Here is a 17,320-nt window from a genome sequence, read left to right as displayed (position 1 = left end):
TTTGCATACGGAGCGAACAGCATGACTTCCCTTGTTCTTGTGAAGAAAAGATCACTTCCTACTCCAGACACCCTTCCAGTGTGTGTCAGGTCCCTGGTGCAGTCATGATGCTTCGACTCTTTGTTTTTCTGGGTGTTGTAGCTTCAGGTAGGTTTTAAGGTTCTGTTATTAACTATTGTCTTAGCTAAGGTGTAGGGATGGGTAAGTTAAATACGTTCCTATCTTTACTTATTTTCAGACTAAATGCAAGAGGTCTTAAGTGCTTCTTTAGATACGTTCCTCAAATCAAATTATATTCCAGCTGACCATAAGAGCCATTTCTTGAAAACACTGACAACATGGAAAAGAAACTAAACGATGTAAGAACCACTACGGAGAAAAGGGACAGAACTGAGAGCGGTTCTCATTAATCTTTCATCGTTTTTGTTTTGTTTTTTTCTTGTTTTTTTCTTTCTTTTTTTTTTTTAATTGTTACATTTAATTTAAAAACAAAAATACTGCAATAAGTGGATTTTGTAGAGCTGGTTGAGAAGCGTTTAATTCGTGAATCAGACGTTAAATTTCTGTGTGTGTGTGTGTGTGTGTGTGTGTGTTAAACAAGATGCACATGTTCATGTGAAAAAGATACCGTAGCATTGTGTAGCAATGTCTGGAGCGTTTTCTTTTCTTCTTTTTCGGTTTTTTGTTGTTGTTGTTCTTGTTGTTTGTTGTTGTTGTTTCTTCTTTTGTTATGCGTACACCTGTGGGGCAAGATTACAAAATTCTTGTCCAACGTGCCTCCCCATTAGTCAAATCTATATTTATCTATGGTCAAGATTTTTTTCTGCACCTAAAAGTCAAATGTATCAGAATAAGTAGAATGATTGTCGTGTAAATGCAGCTCAAATGGTCCCAGTTTACATAGATACAATGAAATATTCCAGTGTAGTAGGTGGGGTTTGTTAATATTTCAGATTATGATTTACGAATTTTTTGATGGCATAAGCAAAGTGTGCAACCAATGTCAGTATTGTTGAAAATTATTTTTGAGGGGTACTAACTCTAAATTTTGTGCTGTATTCCTTTTTGCATGAGCTTTACTATCACATGCTTTATTAATAAGTTATTTCTTTTAAACAAAACAGTTCTGTTGCATTACCCATCAGGTGATTTACTGATAGTCTCTTAGTTCCTTTTTATACATGAATACATTGAAACAATTGTAATAGCATTTGATAATAATAATAATAATAATTGGTGTGTTTATTCATCTATTAATCTAGTTATTGATTGACCTCCCAGGAGGCCATCGCCTCATAAACGTACCTTTAGCATCTCTCTCTCTCTCTCTCTCTCTCTCTCTCTCTCTCTCTCTCTCTCTCTGTCCTGTTTCCCTCACTTGTGTAAGCAAAGTGAGTATGTTTTAACCTGGTGTTCAGTTGTCTGTGTATGTGTGTGTGTCTGTGTGAGTGTCTGTGTGTCCGTGGTAAACTTTAACATTGCCATTTTCTCTGGAAATACTTTGTCTGCCAATACCAGATTAGGCTTAAACAGAGTATGAAAAAAATCTTCACAGTCGCATCAATAACAGGTTGTAAGTCTCCCAAATTAAGAAGTTTTCCGAATCATTAACGGTTTATTTCGTTCATGTACGTTCCGAAATCCGAAAATTCTAAAAACCGCTTCCCACTGAGTTAGGCCTACTAGAAGGTAGGTTGTGTTCGAAGATGACATGACCTCGTTTTTCTTGTTCATAATTAAACGGAACGAAATACAAATTCTGGACAGAACACATACAGTGATACTAACTACACCATCGACGTGTTTACTGCATATAAATATTCTAAAGTGGACATAAATTAGCTGGAATGAACATTAAAGAAAGATTGAATTGATCGTTTCTTTCAGCCGATTGTTGCGGTGGGCTTGAAGCGATGACAACGTCTCATTCACCGCCGAAATAAATGAATAATCGAGATAAAACACAAAAACATAATTTAAACGGCATTATTTCGTCCACTACATTCACATCTAAATGTGGCACGAAGAAGAAAACGTTAGTTTTGCTTTAACCGTTAAATTCAGTCAAATGACGTCCACTGCGCCCCAGCAGTGGGGATTAGTCTGCTTGCTTCGGAATTGAACATAGATGGTTCGATCCCGCTCGCATGTGTGTGTGTGTGTGTGTGTTACTGATTTTTTTCTTCCAAGTGTATTCTATATCGTGTTTAATACAGAGACTTTCCAACGATTTTTAAAATCTCTTCTCTTTTTTTCCTCCTCCTGATTCCTTTACTGGATGAAGCGCGAAGCACATGTGAGTCTTGAAGGCTTTGCCTCTCTCCCTCTTTTTTTTTTCTTTTTTTTAAATCTAAACAAACCCTGAATAAATTAACCAATCGACCACCCTATGTAAAGTGTCCGTGCTTGATATTATGTTAATTCAATAGTTGATAACGAGACGTTGACAATGGGGTTATCACAAGAAACACACCATGCGGTTTCTTAATCGTTCATACTGCTTACCTGCTGCTGATGGAACCCCCCACCCATTGTTTAAAAGGCCAGTGCTTTTCTCCATTGTTTTAGAGAAACCACTCACACATTCTTCTTGAAGAGCATCTGCCCAGTTCTGGAACTGTGTGGGGATGGATTATTCTCGCAGGCACAGTTCCACCAATGATAATCCATACATGTTCTAGGGGCAAGATCTTGCAGGCCACTCTGTATGCTTGATTTCCTTATCAAGGCACTGGGTGTCAAACCGGGCGTGGTGTGGTAGAGTAATACTAGCTTTTCAGAGCATTTTTGGCCAAAACATCGATAACAGTGTACTTTGTATTCTCTTAACGTTCTTTTATCCCACACACACAAATCTCCATTGAACCTATAATGTCCACAACAATAACTTTTTTTGTTGCTCCACGTGTATCCAACAGTATGCTACGCCAGCAGCATCCATGACTGTCCAGCCAACCTCCCCAGAAACCGATACCTGAGGGCATTCGGCAACAGATGTTACCAGTTCGTTCTGGGCCATCTGAAGGAGTTTAATCCCGCGGAAAGAGAATGCAGACAAAAAGGCGGCCATCTTGCCATCATCCGGAACCAACGCACACAGAACTTCCTGTACGACACCCTGTGGTTTGATCTGGATTATTATGGTGATGTGTGGATCGGTTTGACGGATCAGGAGTCTGAGGGTGATTACGTCTGGGTGGACGGTCAGTGATTCTCTTATGTGTGTGTGTGTCTCTGTCTCTGTCTCTCTCTGACTCTCTGTGTCTGTCTCTTGACTTAGCGTTACTTTTACAAAATGAAAACAGGCTTATGACTCGCTCTGTGGCAATGTATATTTATTACGCCTTAAAAAAAAAGAGAGAAGAAGAAATGACAAGATTATATAACTTTTCAAAAAACCTTAAAGTTACTCAAGGAAATGTCACGAGCCAATAATCTTTGTCTACTTTTTCAGTTATGAAGTGTTGTGTCCATGACATTGGTCCCTCCCCCCCCCTTTATTTTCGGTATTTTGTGTGTCGCAATTGTATGTATGTACCTCCTTTGCAAACAGGCCGGTGGCTTTGCAGTAAAATATTTCTGAGTTCTGAGTTCTGTGTCTGTCTCTGTCTCTGTGAAGAACTGTTGGATACCCCGTAGAGATGTGTCTGCGAACACCTATCTGCGTAGTGTGTATGTGTGTGTGTGTGTGTGTGTGTGTGTGTCTGTCTGTCTGTCTGTCTGTGTGTCTGTGTGTGTGGCTGTGTATGTAAATTTGTGTATGGGTCGATGGCCTTCACAACTGAAATATTTGTCTTTGTCATTGCCACTGTTTCTCTGTCTCTGTCTCTCTGTCTCTGTTGCTCTGTCTGTCTGTCTGTCTGTCTGTCTCCCTCTCTCTCTCTCTCTCTCTCTCTCTCTCTAACTATCTATCTATCTATCTCTCTATCTCTCTCTGTCTCTCTCTTTCTTCATTGCCTTTATGTCCTCTGTGTGTGTGTGTGTCTGTCTGTCTGTCTATCGACCTATAAGTTCCTTTGGTCAAATTTCTCATAACTGATCTTTCTGTTAAACCACTTTGGAATCATTTAACAAGTGGAAAGATAACCTCTTGTTACAATAATGTTTTTGTATAGTGCCATGCACCATTCCAATTATACACAGGTTCTCCGGCAAACTTCACGTACTGGGGCGAGAATTGGAGCCACGAACATAAAGACTGTGTTGGTATGCATGTCTATTACGACGGCAGGTGGTTTGACTATGGATGTTCAGACGGGGTCTTCTACAGTAATCACTTGAGATTTATCTGTGAATTCCGTAAGTCTCTCTCTCTCTCTCTCTCTCTCTCTCTCTCTCTCGCTCTCGCTCTCTTTCTCTCTTTGTGTGTGAGTGTTTGTATGTTTGGTTGTTTGCTTGTTAGTTTCCGCACGCGTGTTATGTTTGTGCCTGTCCTTTGTTTCTTGTTGTTTTGTGTGTTCGTGTGTGTGACTTGGTGTGTGCGAGTTCGTGTGTGGGGGTTTGGGAGGGGTGTCGGTGGGGGTGTATGCATGTGTTTGTGTTGAATCACAGTGCAAAAAGCAGGGCATGAAGGACCATAACATTGTGTTAGTGATTAGTGGGAATGGTGTGAAGTTACTGACAGCCATGTGGGTTGTACACTTCCTGATTAGTGGGAGTGATGATGAAGTTACTGACAGGCATGTGGGTTGGACACTTCCTGATTAGTGGGAGTGATCATGAAGTTACTGACAGTCATGTGGGTCGGACACTTCCTGATTAGTGGGAGTGGTGATGAAGTTACTGACAGCCATGTGGGTTGGACACTTCCTGATTAGTGGGAGTGATGTGAAGTTACTGACAGCCATGTGGGTTGGACACTTCCTGATTAGTGGGAGTGGTGTGAAGTTACTGACAGGCATGTGGGTTGGACACTTCCTGATTAGTGGGAGTGGTCTGAAGTTATTGACAGCCATGTGGGTTGGTCACTTCCTGATTAGTGGGAGTGGTGATGAAGTTACTGACAGCCATGTGGGTCGGACACTTCCTGGTAGGATTTTTCACACTTTTCATGGTGTATGAAGGTAACTGCCAGGCCAGAGAGATACAGACACTGGCAGGCTGATCAGGAAATTGAAGAAGCACGAAGGATACATCCATAATATGACTGCTTAAGCTACGTTCACAGCAAGCCCAGCCAGTTGCTGATTGTCAGTTGCTATCAGCCTGACACAGCAACACATTTCAGTCAGACACAGCCAGTTGCTTCCACCAAGACACAATACGGCGCTCTCCAGGTCGAAGAAATGAAAATCTTTGGGATTCACGCTTCTGGTATCATTGACGAGTTCCCTCCTGTGGACCAGCCATCCGTCTCATTTGTGTGCATGCCACAAATCAAACAGCTGACTGTTGATGGCTGGAGATGGCTGGTGGCCAGTGTGAACACTGACTGCTGGCATACATGGCGGGAAAGCACAAACTGACGTGCGCACAATTCTTGGCCAGTTGCTGTCAGCTGCTGTCAACAACTGAGTGAGCTTAGTGTGAACATAGCCTTAAACCCAGAGCTCCTAGTATTCCCAGTTGACTCAAAGCACACTGAGTTCTGGCTGGAGCTAAATATTCCACAATGGTATAACTGCACAGTATAGGTACTGTTTATAGTGTACGGTATTGGTACCACAATCAGTATGTTGTGTATTCGTGCACTGCATGTGTGTGTGTGTGTGTGTGTGTGTGTGTGTGTGTGTGTACATGGATGCGTCTGTGCGTGTATACTTATGTTTTCACAGCTCTTGTGCCACCCACCACCCAGCCACCCACCACCCAGCCACCCACCACCCAGCTACCCACCACCCAACCACCCACCACTCAACAGCCCACCACCCAGCTACCCACCACCCAGCCACCCACCACTCAACAGCCCACCACCCAGCTACCCACCACCCAACAGCCCACCACCCAGCCACCCACCACCCAGCCACCCACCACCCAACAACCCACCACCCAGCCACCCACCACTCAACAGCCCACCACCCAAGCACCCACCACCCAGCTACCCACCACCCAAGCACCCACCACGCCACAGCCTACGACGTCGGCACCTGAGCAGAGCACATCAGCAGCAGCTACAACCACTGTCCCTAAAGGAGGTTGGATTGGCTTGTAATTGTAGTACTGGTCGTAGCTGCAGAAGTAGTAGTAGTAGAAGTTGTAGTAGTAGAAGTTAGCAGAAGTACTGTAAGTAGCAGCTGTTGTGATAATTGTTATTGCTGTTATTATTGTTGACGATTGTGTTATTGTTGTTGTTATTCTTGCTGCAGTTCTTGTTGTTGTTATTCTTGCTGCAGTTCTTGTTGTAGTTACTCTTGCTGCAGTTCTTGCTGTAGTTACTCTTGCTGCTGTTCTTGTTGTAGTTATCAGAAACGAACAAGCGAGTAAATGAATGAATAGATAAAAAAAATAACGAAGGAAGGAAGGAAGGAAAAATGTAGAAAAACGAAATCAGAGAACAGAAAGAAAGAAATCATACCAGATGTTTTTCATCCTTCGCTTGCATCCATCATTATCCAGGTCAGTGGTGCATCAACCTGCCACTTCACACAGCACACAGCCTTGTCCTTATCATTATAGCACAGCCACTCCTTTTTTTCTCTCTGTCTGTCTCTCTGTCTGTCTCTCTGTCTGTCTCTCTCTCTCTCTCTCTCTCTCTCTCTCTCTCTCTTTCTGTGTCATATAGCTCAGTGACTTACAGCGACGTTTGTGTTACAGGCTGCCCTCCTTTCAACTGTGACGTTGACTGCGGTCTGAGCGGTTACAAGGTGGATGACAATGGCTGTCTGATATGCCAGTGCGAGGAGTAGACCATTACTTCATGCATAATTATAACAGTGATAATGAATGAATCGATTCAATAAAGACATGATTGAATAGGTAATGATAATGAAAAGGGAGCTGATTTTCAAAAGAGATGTTTCGGTACTGATTCAGTAGGAAATTCTCTCTCTCTCTCTCTCTCTCTCTCTCTCTCTCACACACACACACACACACACACACACACACACACACACACACACACACACACACACACACACCACACCACACACACACACACACACACACCACACCACACCACACACACACACACACACACACACACACACACGCCGGAGCTGACACTTGCAGTGACAGAGACAAATGTAAAACAGTGCATCAAACTCTGTTCTTCAAACGAAAAACAGCTCTAACCTTATCTCCATGATACAAGAGTAAATACTTAAGTAATTATCAAATAAACAAGCAAACCAGTAAACATAAGAAAGAAAGAAATATGTATACAAAATTGGCACGCAAACAGTAATAATACGTATTGAACATCGGATACACAAACTAGGAAAGAATGATAAATTTGTAATCATACGTGGAAAGTAAATGACCTAAGGCCGAACAGAAATAAGTAAACATGGTAGTAAACAATTCGTGCAGGTTTCGTTTCAATTTAGAATTTACCTTATTCAGTTCTCCGCGCAGGTTTCAGTGTGTTTTGAAATTTTCCTCTTTTTTTTTTTTTTTTTTTTTTTTTTGTTTTTTTTTTTTTTTTTGTTCATGTGTAAGCTCATGACTCTTTACCATAGTCTGTCTCAGATTGTCGAGCTGTTTGCATATTTACATATGTTATGTACCGTGTATGAATTTGCCCTCATGATACTCCTAAGCTACTGAAATTCGACTTTTTATCTGGAACTTAAGTCGCCCTTCAAACTTACAGATGACAATGTGCACAGTAGCCTTTGCTGTCAGCTTTTGACTATTCCTCTTGATGAAATATTATCAGAGTCTGTATTTGATTGTTTCTGTGTATAATTATTGATGAAAATAAAGCGAAGCATTGCAGCTCATGGAGTCAGGGTGATCACTACATGTGGATCTTACAGTATGTGTGTGCATGCATACCCGCAAAGGAACACATACACGCCCCCCACCCCCGACCCCCACACACAAACAAAAACACACACGTTTATTATCACACACACACACACACACACACACACACACACACACACACACTGATGATGTGTGGCAATAGATGTATTTATATATACACACACACACGTGTGTGTGTGTGTGTGTTAAAAAAAAAAAAAAGAGATAAGCAGGAAGTGCCCTACTTGAAGTCTTCGCTCCATAACCACCACTGCTAATATTCCAAACTATACTGCTTTAGCAGTGTTACTTTACAATGTTTTGTAGAAACTTTGGTTCTAAGTACTCACGTAAAAATGGTAACTGCTAAGGCAATAGCGAATACCAAGTTCCAGTGGAATTGCAAATATGAAAAGTAAATCCTATCTTTGTAAAGCATTGTGGGCAATACAAAATGAGTCCATAGTACTTCTCACCAAGCACTATCATTACATTTTTCTTCTCATCAAGCATTATCATTACATTTTTCTTCTCATCAAGCATTATCATTACATTTTTCTTCTCACCAAGCATTATCATTACATTTTTCTTCTCATCAAGCATTATCATTACATTTTTCTTCATGTCCCATCAGTGGCACCAAATTGATAAAAATACAAATAATGTACATAAAAATGATTTTAAATGCCTGATGTCGTTGGGCTGTGCTCATCATGTTGTCTTTTAAAATACATTGATGCTAAAATGCATTATTTTCCTCTTCTAATGCAAGCAGTGCACAGGGCATTATCAATGCCAGACTTCCTAACCAAAGAAGCCTCAAGAATTCTGCTGAAAAATGTCTGTGTACACAAATGCGAATTCTGAACATACCAAGCATACCAAAATTTATGCGACCCATGCAAATGACAGCACCTACGTGGCTTCAGATTTTGGCTAAGTGGTCTAAGTGAGCTTATTTCAAATGAACAGTTCCTACACTTCATTATCAACATTTTTTGTATATTTCGTGGCTCTGGTGACTTTGACATCTGCTCACCACAGGTAAGGACGTGGGAGTCAGTACACCTGAGACACCACTGGAGCAAGGCATTTGTTTTGTTTTGTAAGTGTTGAGGATGACAGTCAAAAAGACAAGAGGCAAAGCCTTCAAGACTCACTTGTGCTTCGCGCTTTATCCAGTAAAGGAATCATGATGAGAAAAAAAAGATTTAAAAAAATCATTGGAAAGTGCTCTGTATTCAATATGATATATAAATAATCTTCGGAGAAAAAAAAAGACGAAGAAAAGGAGCGTGCGAGCAGGAGTGAACCATGCATATTCAGTTTCGAAGAAAGCAGACTAATTCCCACTGCTATGAGGCATCTGACGTCGTTTGACTAAACTCAATATTTAAAGCAATTATTGACGTTTTATTCTTCGTGCCACAAATAGATGTCATTGTAGTGGACGGAATAATGACATTTAAATCACGGTTTTTGTGTTTTTTATCATATCCCGATTATTCCTTTACTTCGGCGGAAAAGGAGACCTTTCCATCGCTTCAAGCACACCGCAACACATGGTAGAACTCCAGATCTGCACGGACGAACCACTCGACAATCGGCTGAAAGAAACGATCAATTCATTCTTTCTTTTATGTTCATTCCAGTTAAGCTATGTCCACTTTAGAATATTTATATGCGTCGATGGTGTAGTTAGTATCACTGTATGTGTTCTGTCCAGAATTTGCATTTCGTTCCTTTTAATTGTGAACAAGAAAAACGAGGTCATGTCGTCTTCGAACACAACCTACCTTCCAGTAGTGCGAAGCGGTTTTTAGAATTTTCGGATTTCGGAACGAATCTCAACGAAAGAAACCGTTAATGATTCGGAAATACGGCTTAATTCGGGAGACTAACAACCTGTTATTGGTATGTCCGGGAGGACTTTTTTCATACTATATTTAAGCCAAACAAAGTATTTCCAGAGAATATGGCAATGTTAAAGTCTAACACACACACACACACACACACACACACACACACACACACACACACACACACACACACACACACACACACACACACACACACACACACACACACACAAACTGAACACCGGGTCATTACACAGACTCACATTGTTTACACAAGTAAGCCAAAAACCAGTGCAATGGAGAGGTTTTGTTAATCTGAATCTGCCTGGAAGGACACTGTGCGCTTTCTTTCTGAAATTCTCTCCACCATCAAGAAAGCCTGAGAGATGCAAACACTCACAATGTTTGTCATATAATTTGAGCAGTACTCTCAAGTGCATCACAGCTACGAACTGAGTGACGCATTACGTGTGATCCCATTGATCCCATTTAACCCATTCAACACTGAGGAGTTGACAGCATCGGCAGGAGTCCATCCCATATTCATGTGGAAAAACACAGACAGTTTTGTTGTTTTCCCTCCAGATTATTTGTGGACACATCTGGAAATACTGCAGAAGTTAGTTTCATTTGCTTGCGGTTTATGCAACTGTAGGAACGCGAGAAACGTTTGAATGAGACGAATTATGATGCCAGAGAATTGCTCGGGCACAGAGCTCAATAAATTAAGCCAACACGATAATAAACTAGATAAGATTTTTTCAACAGACAAATTGTGTGTGTGTGTGCGTGTGTATGTGTGTGTGTGTGTGTGTGTGTGTGTGTGTGTGTGTGTGTGTGTGTGTGTGTGTGTGTGTGTGCTTGCGTGCATGCATGTGTGTGTGTGTGTGTATTCGCGAGCTCGCAGCTCATGTCAGATGATTTCTGAAGTGTAGCCAAGATAAGCACTGATCACGACACAGACAGTTATCAATACCCACACTGGTTTCCTGTTCACTCGACCTATTTGAGGTATCGTGTACTTTTCATATGAACCTAACTGCACAATTTGCATAACTCGTGCAAAGAAAAAACACTTTCCTTCAGACTCCCTTCCATTGAATGTCTGTTGTCCAGTGTCGTCATGATGTTTCGCCTCTATATTTTCCTCAGCGTTGTGGCATCAGGTAGGTTTCATGGCTCCACATTCATCTGCTGACTAAAACATACCTAAAAGGATAAGTGCAATGTCTTGATAGATATGCTGTCATTGTCAAGCAGTAAATGTCTGAGTGGTATAGTTAACATCAACACAAGGAATGTTGATCAGCAGTGTTTTTACGTATAACATTATGTTAAAAATAATAAACCACTGGTGTCAGAAAAGTGTGTAACAGAGCTAATACTGTTGAAAATTATTTTAGGATAGAACTAACTGAAAAAAAATGTGTATCATTTTTATTTGGAATGAAAAGGTGTTTGTTTTTTTTTTGTTTTTTTTTCTTCACCAAACCTTTCAACACCTGTGGCTGGCTCCAGCTCAAAGCTGAGTTAGCTATAGGTTCAAATAGGGAGACAGGAACTCCACAGTCGAGTCACCGTTCACAGATGCGTCTTTGGGAGTGTTGTTCAAATTTCATGACCAACACTGGATGTACTCATCTGCATCTCTCGAGTCTGGTTGATTCAGGGATATGTTATGAAAAGAACTGTATAGTACAGCTTTGTCATTCAGGGTTGTTTTGTTTTTTTGTTTGTTTGTTGTTGTTGGTTTGTTTGTTGTTGTTGTTGTTGTTGTTGTTTTTTGGGGGGGTTGTTTTGTTTGTTTGTTTGTTTTTTGTTTTGTTTTTTGTGACAGTACATGAATTCCGTGATACTGAATTAACGGAAAAGAATACGCACTACTTCCAAAAAATCAATATTTAATATCAGAGTTTTCCTTTGAATCTGCAGTTCTTTTGTTATTCCACATGACTCCAACCAGTGTGCCTCGCCGTCAGTGTCAACGATTGTCCGGCCAACCTCCCCAGAAACCAATACCTGAGGGCCTTCGGCGACAGATGTTACCAGTTCGTGCTGCACCACACACGGGAGTTTGATGCTGCGGAGAATGAATGCAGGGCCAGAGGCGGCCATCTTGTCGTCATCCGGGACATTGCCACCCAGCACTTCCTGTACAGCACTCTGCTACATGAGTTCGATTATTACGGTGTTGTGTGGATCGGTTTGTCCGATCAACTGTCTGAGAGTCACTACACATGGACTGACGGTCAGTGGTCTGTCTGTCTGTCTGTCTCTGTCTCTCTATCTCTCTCTCCACACACACAAATACATATAATCTCTCTCTCTCTCTCTCTCTCTCTCTCTCTTTCTCTTTCTCTCTCTCTAGATATATATATATATATATATATATATATATATATCTTCCTCTCTCTCTCTCTCTCTCTCTCTCTTATACCGTTTCCGTGATTATTTTTATCGCCTTTCTGTCTGTATTTTGTCTGTTTTCTTAACTATTTCTCTTTCTGTCTGTCTCTGCTCTTCTGTATGACCCATTCTCTGTGTGTCTCTCATTAATGTTTTGGGTTTGTGATTCCAAGCATGTGTATACCTCGAAGATTTGATATGTCTGGGTCTGAGAAATGGATGCTTAAAAAAGCAAAACAAGGATTATCTATCACCGTCGAAAATAATCTATTTTGCCTCAAAGTCAGTATATTTGGTATGTGGTGAAGTTCGCATGCGTGCGGGTCCCTGCGTGTGTGTATGTGTGTGTGTGTGTGCGTGTGTGTGTCTGTGTGTGTCTGTGTGTGACTGTGTGTCTGTGTGTCTGTTTATGTGTGTGTGTGTGCGTGCGTGCGTGTGTGTGTGTGTGTGTGTGTGTGTGTGTGTGTGTGTAGAAAGAGACAGAGAAAGCGTGTGCATCTGTCTGTATATCTGTCTGTCTTTCTGTGTATCGCCACTGTCATTGTCCTGTGTTCCTATTTTCCGAAACTACTTATTTCAGAATGTTTTCATATGTGTGCCGGACAAAAAGCAATCTTTTGTTATTTTCAGTTTTCTTTCTTTTCTTTTCTTTTTTCTTACTTTGCTGCATCATTTCAAACACTATTAAAACCAATGCTAAATATCGATTCACTGTCTGCTGCCTTCCACAGGCACTCCGGCACATTTCACGTTCTGGGCGAGGGGACAGCCTGGAATTGTGGACAGTTCTGAAAACTGTGTAGCCCTGGACATCCTTGAGGGGGGGAAGTGGACTAACTATGAATGTTCAGACTCATTCTTTAACGGTCATCACGAGAGATTTATCTGTGAATTCCGTAAGTAACTCTGTCTTAGTCACTGTGTTTGTGAATAATGTGCTTGGCTGGGTATGGGTGTACAAGTTTAACTGTTCGAACTGAATGTGTGTATGAGAGTGTTTGTGGTGTGTGTGGGGGGAGGGGGGTGGGAGGCGTGCGGAGGGGGCGGGGGGGGCAGAGAGAGATAGTCAGCCAGTCAGTCTTTCTGTCTGTCTGTTTGTCTGTCTGTCTGTCTGCCTGTTTGTTTGTCTGTCTGTCTGTCTGAATGCGTTAATGTGCATCCGTGTATGTGTGTGTATGTATGAGGGAGAGAGGGAGAGAGAGAGTAAGAGAGAGAGACTCTTATTTTCTATAGCATTTTAATGGCAGTGCTGTATGTGTTTGTGAGTGTGTGTGTTTATGTTTGTGCATATGTGTGATGTTCATGTGCTGTTAGCCTGTGTGCAATATGAATATACCGTACAGCGCACCTCAGTATATGTGTACTTACGAGTGTGTGTGTGTGTGTGTGTGTGTGTGTGTGTGTGTGTGTCCGTGTGCGTGCGTGTGTGTGTGTGTGTGTCTGTCTGTCTGTCTGTGTCTGTGTGTGCATGTGTTTGTGTGCGCGCGCGTGTGTGCGTGCAAGATGAATATACCGTATAGCGCACCTCAGTATATGTGAACTTACAAGTGTGTGTGTGTGTGTGTGTTTGAGTGTGTGTGTGTGTGTATGTGTGTGTTTGAGTGTGTGTGTGTGTGTGTGTGTGTTTCACAGCTCTTGTGCCGCACACTACCAAACAACCCACCACTCAACCACCCACCACCACCGTACCACCCACCGCCCAACCACCAACCACCACCCAGACTCCGACAACCAGACCACAGCCAACCACGACGGCACCAACCATGGGGCCGATCTCCACCCCTGCCCCATCTACCACCGCCACCACCCCCACACTGACGACGCCGCAGCCAACGACGCCGACGACGACGAGTGAGCAGAGCACAGCAGCAGCAACTACAACGACTGCCTCTTTTCAAGGAGGTTAGATTGTTTGGGGTTGAACAATCATCATCGTCGTCGGCGCTATTTGCTGTTGTAGTTGTGAAGAAACCAACAACAAAAGTTCCTGCTGCTTTTTGTTGTAGTTGTAAAAAATAAAAAATAAAAAAATTAAGTAAATAAATAAACAGTTCCTGTTGTTTTGATTGTTATTGTTGATGTTATCATTGTCGTTGTTGATTGACTCACTTGTGTAAACAAAGTGAGTCTCTGTTTTAACCCGGGGTTCGGGTGTGTGTGTGTGTGTGTGTGTGTGTGTCCGTGGTAAACTTTAACATTGCCATTTTCTCTGCAAATACTTTGTCAGTTAACACCAAATTGGGTTTTTTTTCTCTAAACTTAGCACTTTGATCTGATATTCTGACACAACAACAAGAGCAGTCATTTTTTTCATTTTTTGTTCAAACAGGAACTTCTTTTGCTAACCATGGAAGTTATATTTCTGGTGCATGTCTTTGCTGCAGATAGTAAAAAAGGGAAATTAATCTGCAATTAATGCTGGGGGTGGGGGGGGGGGGATTTGCTTTAAACTGATCTTTCTCATCTTAAACGTTACATTTTGAAATTATACTCAATACATAAAGAGCTTGTGTGTTTTGCTCTCAGTGTACAGGGCTTCCACTATGTTCATTCGCCCAAGTGGTCTTTTTCGGAAAATATTAAAATCAATACAACGAGTGGACTTTATAGATCTATTGGCTGAGCCCTGAAAGTCATGGGCAAAAATCAATTGCCTACACATAATTATACATATTCAAAGCGCGTGCTCATATTCTTCGCGAACGCGAAGGCCGCCATTTTGTTTCAAGTTGTTGACCTGCCTGTTCAATCATATATTCAATCGACAATACACGATAACATGCGATGGAAAGTTGGAGAAGGAGACCGTTAGATATTTATTCAGTGAAAGATTTGTGAACACCTCATCACTTACTGGATTATGCCCCAAACTGCCATAAAAATATCAACAAAATCAGTCGGAATTCACAGTTAAAAATATTAAACCATGACAGTTAATACCCTTGATGAAACGTAAAAATTTCCAGTCTTGACTTTTCTCAAAATGAAGTCCTTTTCACTTCATACGACGTTTAGAAGTACTTGTACTTGGCTCTACATGTTATTAGTTTAACAAAATACTCAATTTTCATATAAACTTTAAAACTATAAAACTAGAATGAACATAAAAGAGAAATTGAATCGATCGTGTCAGTCGTACATCCCCGGCGGGTGTAACTAAACTTGTACATCTATTTAGATCCAGAGAAAACGACTAAATGTTGCAGTGTGATTGCGGCGATAGCCACGTCTCCTTTACCGCGGACTTTAAAAGAATTTTGAATTGCCCTTAAAGATTTTTTGAATACCCAAGATACACCAGAATAATATGATCTAAACAACGTTCTCACTGCGAATACCGCAATCGATTTATCGCCCTTTAAAAAAGCATGTTTAAATGTTGAATTTTGAAAGTCAGTTAAGGAGCCACGATAGTGTATTGGGTAAGACAGTTTCTTCTCACCGGAACGCCGCGTGGGGTTCGAATCTGCCGTCAGATTTTTTTTTTTTTTTTTTTTTTCTCTCTTTTTTTTTCTTTTTTTCTTTTCTTTTTCATTTTTCTTTTTTTTTTTCTTTTTCTTTTTTTTCTCTCTTTTTTTTCTTTTTCTTTTTCTTTTTTTTTTTTTTTTTTTTTTTTCTACCCGAAGCTTTATAATAACAAACACAGAACACATTTTAACGATTACAATTTTTTTAAGTGCATCACAAGTGAGTCTTGAAGGCCTTGCCTCTCTTGTTTTGTTATTGTTGTTGTCTTCGCTGTTATACCTATTTCTGCTGATTCTGCTGTAGCTGTTGGTGGTAATGTTGTTGCTGGTGATACTGTAGTTGTTTGCATAACTTTCAGGAACGAACAAACGAACGAATGAAAGAACGAATGAGAGAGTGAAAAAGCGAACGAATGATTGAACAAGTGAAAATTAAGACCAGAAAGAAAGAAATGACATGCGTGTTGGTGTTTTTGTTTTTGCCCTTTGCTTGTAACCATCATCATCCAGGTCAGGGTTTTTTTGTTTGTTTTGTTTTTCTTCCAAATTTCACCCACATTTTTACCCTCATTTGCCCAGTTTCCCCCAACCCTCCATTCATCCACATCTCCCACCCCTTCTAACCGATAATACTCAGATGTATTCATAAATACTTTAACAAAATGTCTTCAATCACCGATATGTGTGACGGGACATTAAACAAAAAATTCCTCCTTCTTCCTCCATCCAGGTCAGTGGGACACCAAGCTGCCATCTCACACGGCGAACAGACCTGTCCTTATCTTTATAACACAGTCATGCGTTTTTCTTATCACGATAAACAATCTCTCTCTCTCTCTCTCTCTCTCTCTCTCTCTCTCTCTCTCATTCAGTGACATTGCGTGTTACAGGCTGTTCTCCTTTCAACTGTAACGTTGACTGCGGTCTGAGCGGTTACAAGGTGGATGACAACAACTGTCTGGTGTGCCAGTGCGAGGAGTAGACCATCAAATGCAGAAGAAGAAGTATATGAAGATGAAGACGAAGGCGAAGATGATTATGATGATGATAAATGAAGAGAAACATGAGATAGCTATTTGGCTGCATGGCATTAAAAAAAAAATCACTGGAACATAATCTGTCCTTGTAACTCACGGTTGAGTTTTGTTATGAAATTTTGGCTGGACTTTCTTTTTTCTCTTGATGAGAGCTGGTGAGTGTGTGCCCGGAGTTTCTGTATATATGTGAACCACTTGTTGAAAATAAAGTGAATCACTTTAGTAGGAGTCAGAGTGGTCACTGCAGATGGGTCTCATGCTCACACACACGGAAGCCCCCCCACGCACACGCACACACACATACACAGACACACACGCACGCACGCATTTCCCATCTCCCACACCACAGAGAGAGAGAGAGAGAGAGAGAGAAATTAAAAGAACCATGTCTGTATACATCAGTGTGTATTATGATAACATGCATTCTGTACTTCCCCCGAAAACGGAGTATGGCTGCTTAGATGGCAGGGATTAAAAACGGTCGTACACGAAAAAGCCCAGTCGAGTATACGAGTGAAGGTGGGAGTCGCGGCCAACGAAGGAAAAACAAATTACAAGCATACCAAGACTTATACAACCCATGCACAACACCTGCATGGCTTCAGATCTTGAAAAAAGAGGGCTAAGTGAGTTTGGGTTGGTTTGG

At 41.2% G+C, this 17,320-nt stretch overlaps 2 protein-coding genes across 2 annotated transcripts; both read left to right on the top strand.

Moving 5' to 3' along the window:
- Positions 1-7,875, top strand: LOC143287618 (uncharacterized). The gene is made up of 5 exons (XM_076595739.1): positions 1-147; positions 2,919-3,203; positions 4,144-4,299; positions 5,775-6,134; positions 6,754-7,875. The coding sequence occupies exons 1-5, from the start codon at positions 105-107 to the stop codon at positions 6,843-6,845; spliced, it is 936 nt and encodes a 311-aa protein (XP_076451854.1). The 5' UTR covers positions 1-104; the 3' UTR covers positions 6,846-7,875.
- A 2,861-nt stretch (positions 7,876-10,736) lies between these two features.
- On the top strand, positions 10,737-16,889 carry LOC143287342 (C-type lectin mannose-binding isoform-like). Its single transcript, XM_076595302.1, has 5 exons — positions 10,737-10,930; positions 11,728-12,012; positions 12,902-13,066; positions 13,803-14,072; positions 16,528-16,889. Exons 1-5 carry the CDS (start codon positions 10,888-10,890, stop codon positions 16,617-16,619), a joined length of 855 nt encoding a protein of 284 aa, XP_076451417.1. The 5' UTR covers positions 10,737-10,887; the 3' UTR covers positions 16,620-16,889.
- Positions 16,890-17,320: the final 431 nt, after the last annotated feature.

This window comes from Babylonia areolata, chromosome 11 (assembly GCF_041734735.1).
Source record: "Babylonia areolata isolate BAREFJ2019XMU chromosome 11, ASM4173473v1, whole genome shotgun sequence".
NCBI classification, from domain to species: Eukaryota; Metazoa; Mollusca; class Gastropoda; order Neogastropoda; family Buccinidae; genus Babylonia; species Babylonia areolata.
This window is presented reverse-complemented; position numbering and strand designations above follow the sequence as displayed.

What these genes read in the sequence shown, in the direction of transcription:
- LOC143287342 (XM_076595302.1), top strand. Translation starts at nt 10,888, where the DNA reads ATGATGTTTCGCCTCTATATTTTCCTCAGCGTTGTGGCATCAG. An exon ending in GAGATTTATCTGTGAATTCC is followed by an intron (nt 13,067 to 13,802) that starts GTAAGTAACTCT and finishes TGTGTTTCACAG; the next exon opens with CTCTTGTGCCGCACACTACC. An exon ending in GACTGCCTCTTTTCAAGGAG is followed by an intron (nt 14,073 to 16,527) that starts GTTAGATTGTTT and finishes TGCGTGTTACAG; the next exon opens with GCTGTTCTCCTTTCAACTGT.
- LOC143287618 (XM_076595739.1), top strand. Translation starts at nt 105, where the DNA reads ATGATGCTTCGACTCTTTGTTTTTCTGGGTGTTGTAGCTTCAG. An exon ending in GAGATTTATCTGTGAATTCC is followed by an intron (nt 4,300 to 5,774) that starts GTAAGTCTCTCT and finishes ATGTTTTCACAG; the next exon opens with CTCTTGTGCCACCCACCACC. An exon ending in AACCACTGTCCCTAAAGGAG is followed by an intron (nt 6,135 to 6,753) that starts GTTGGATTGGCT and finishes TTTGTGTTACAG; the next exon opens with GCTGCCCTCCTTTCAACTGT.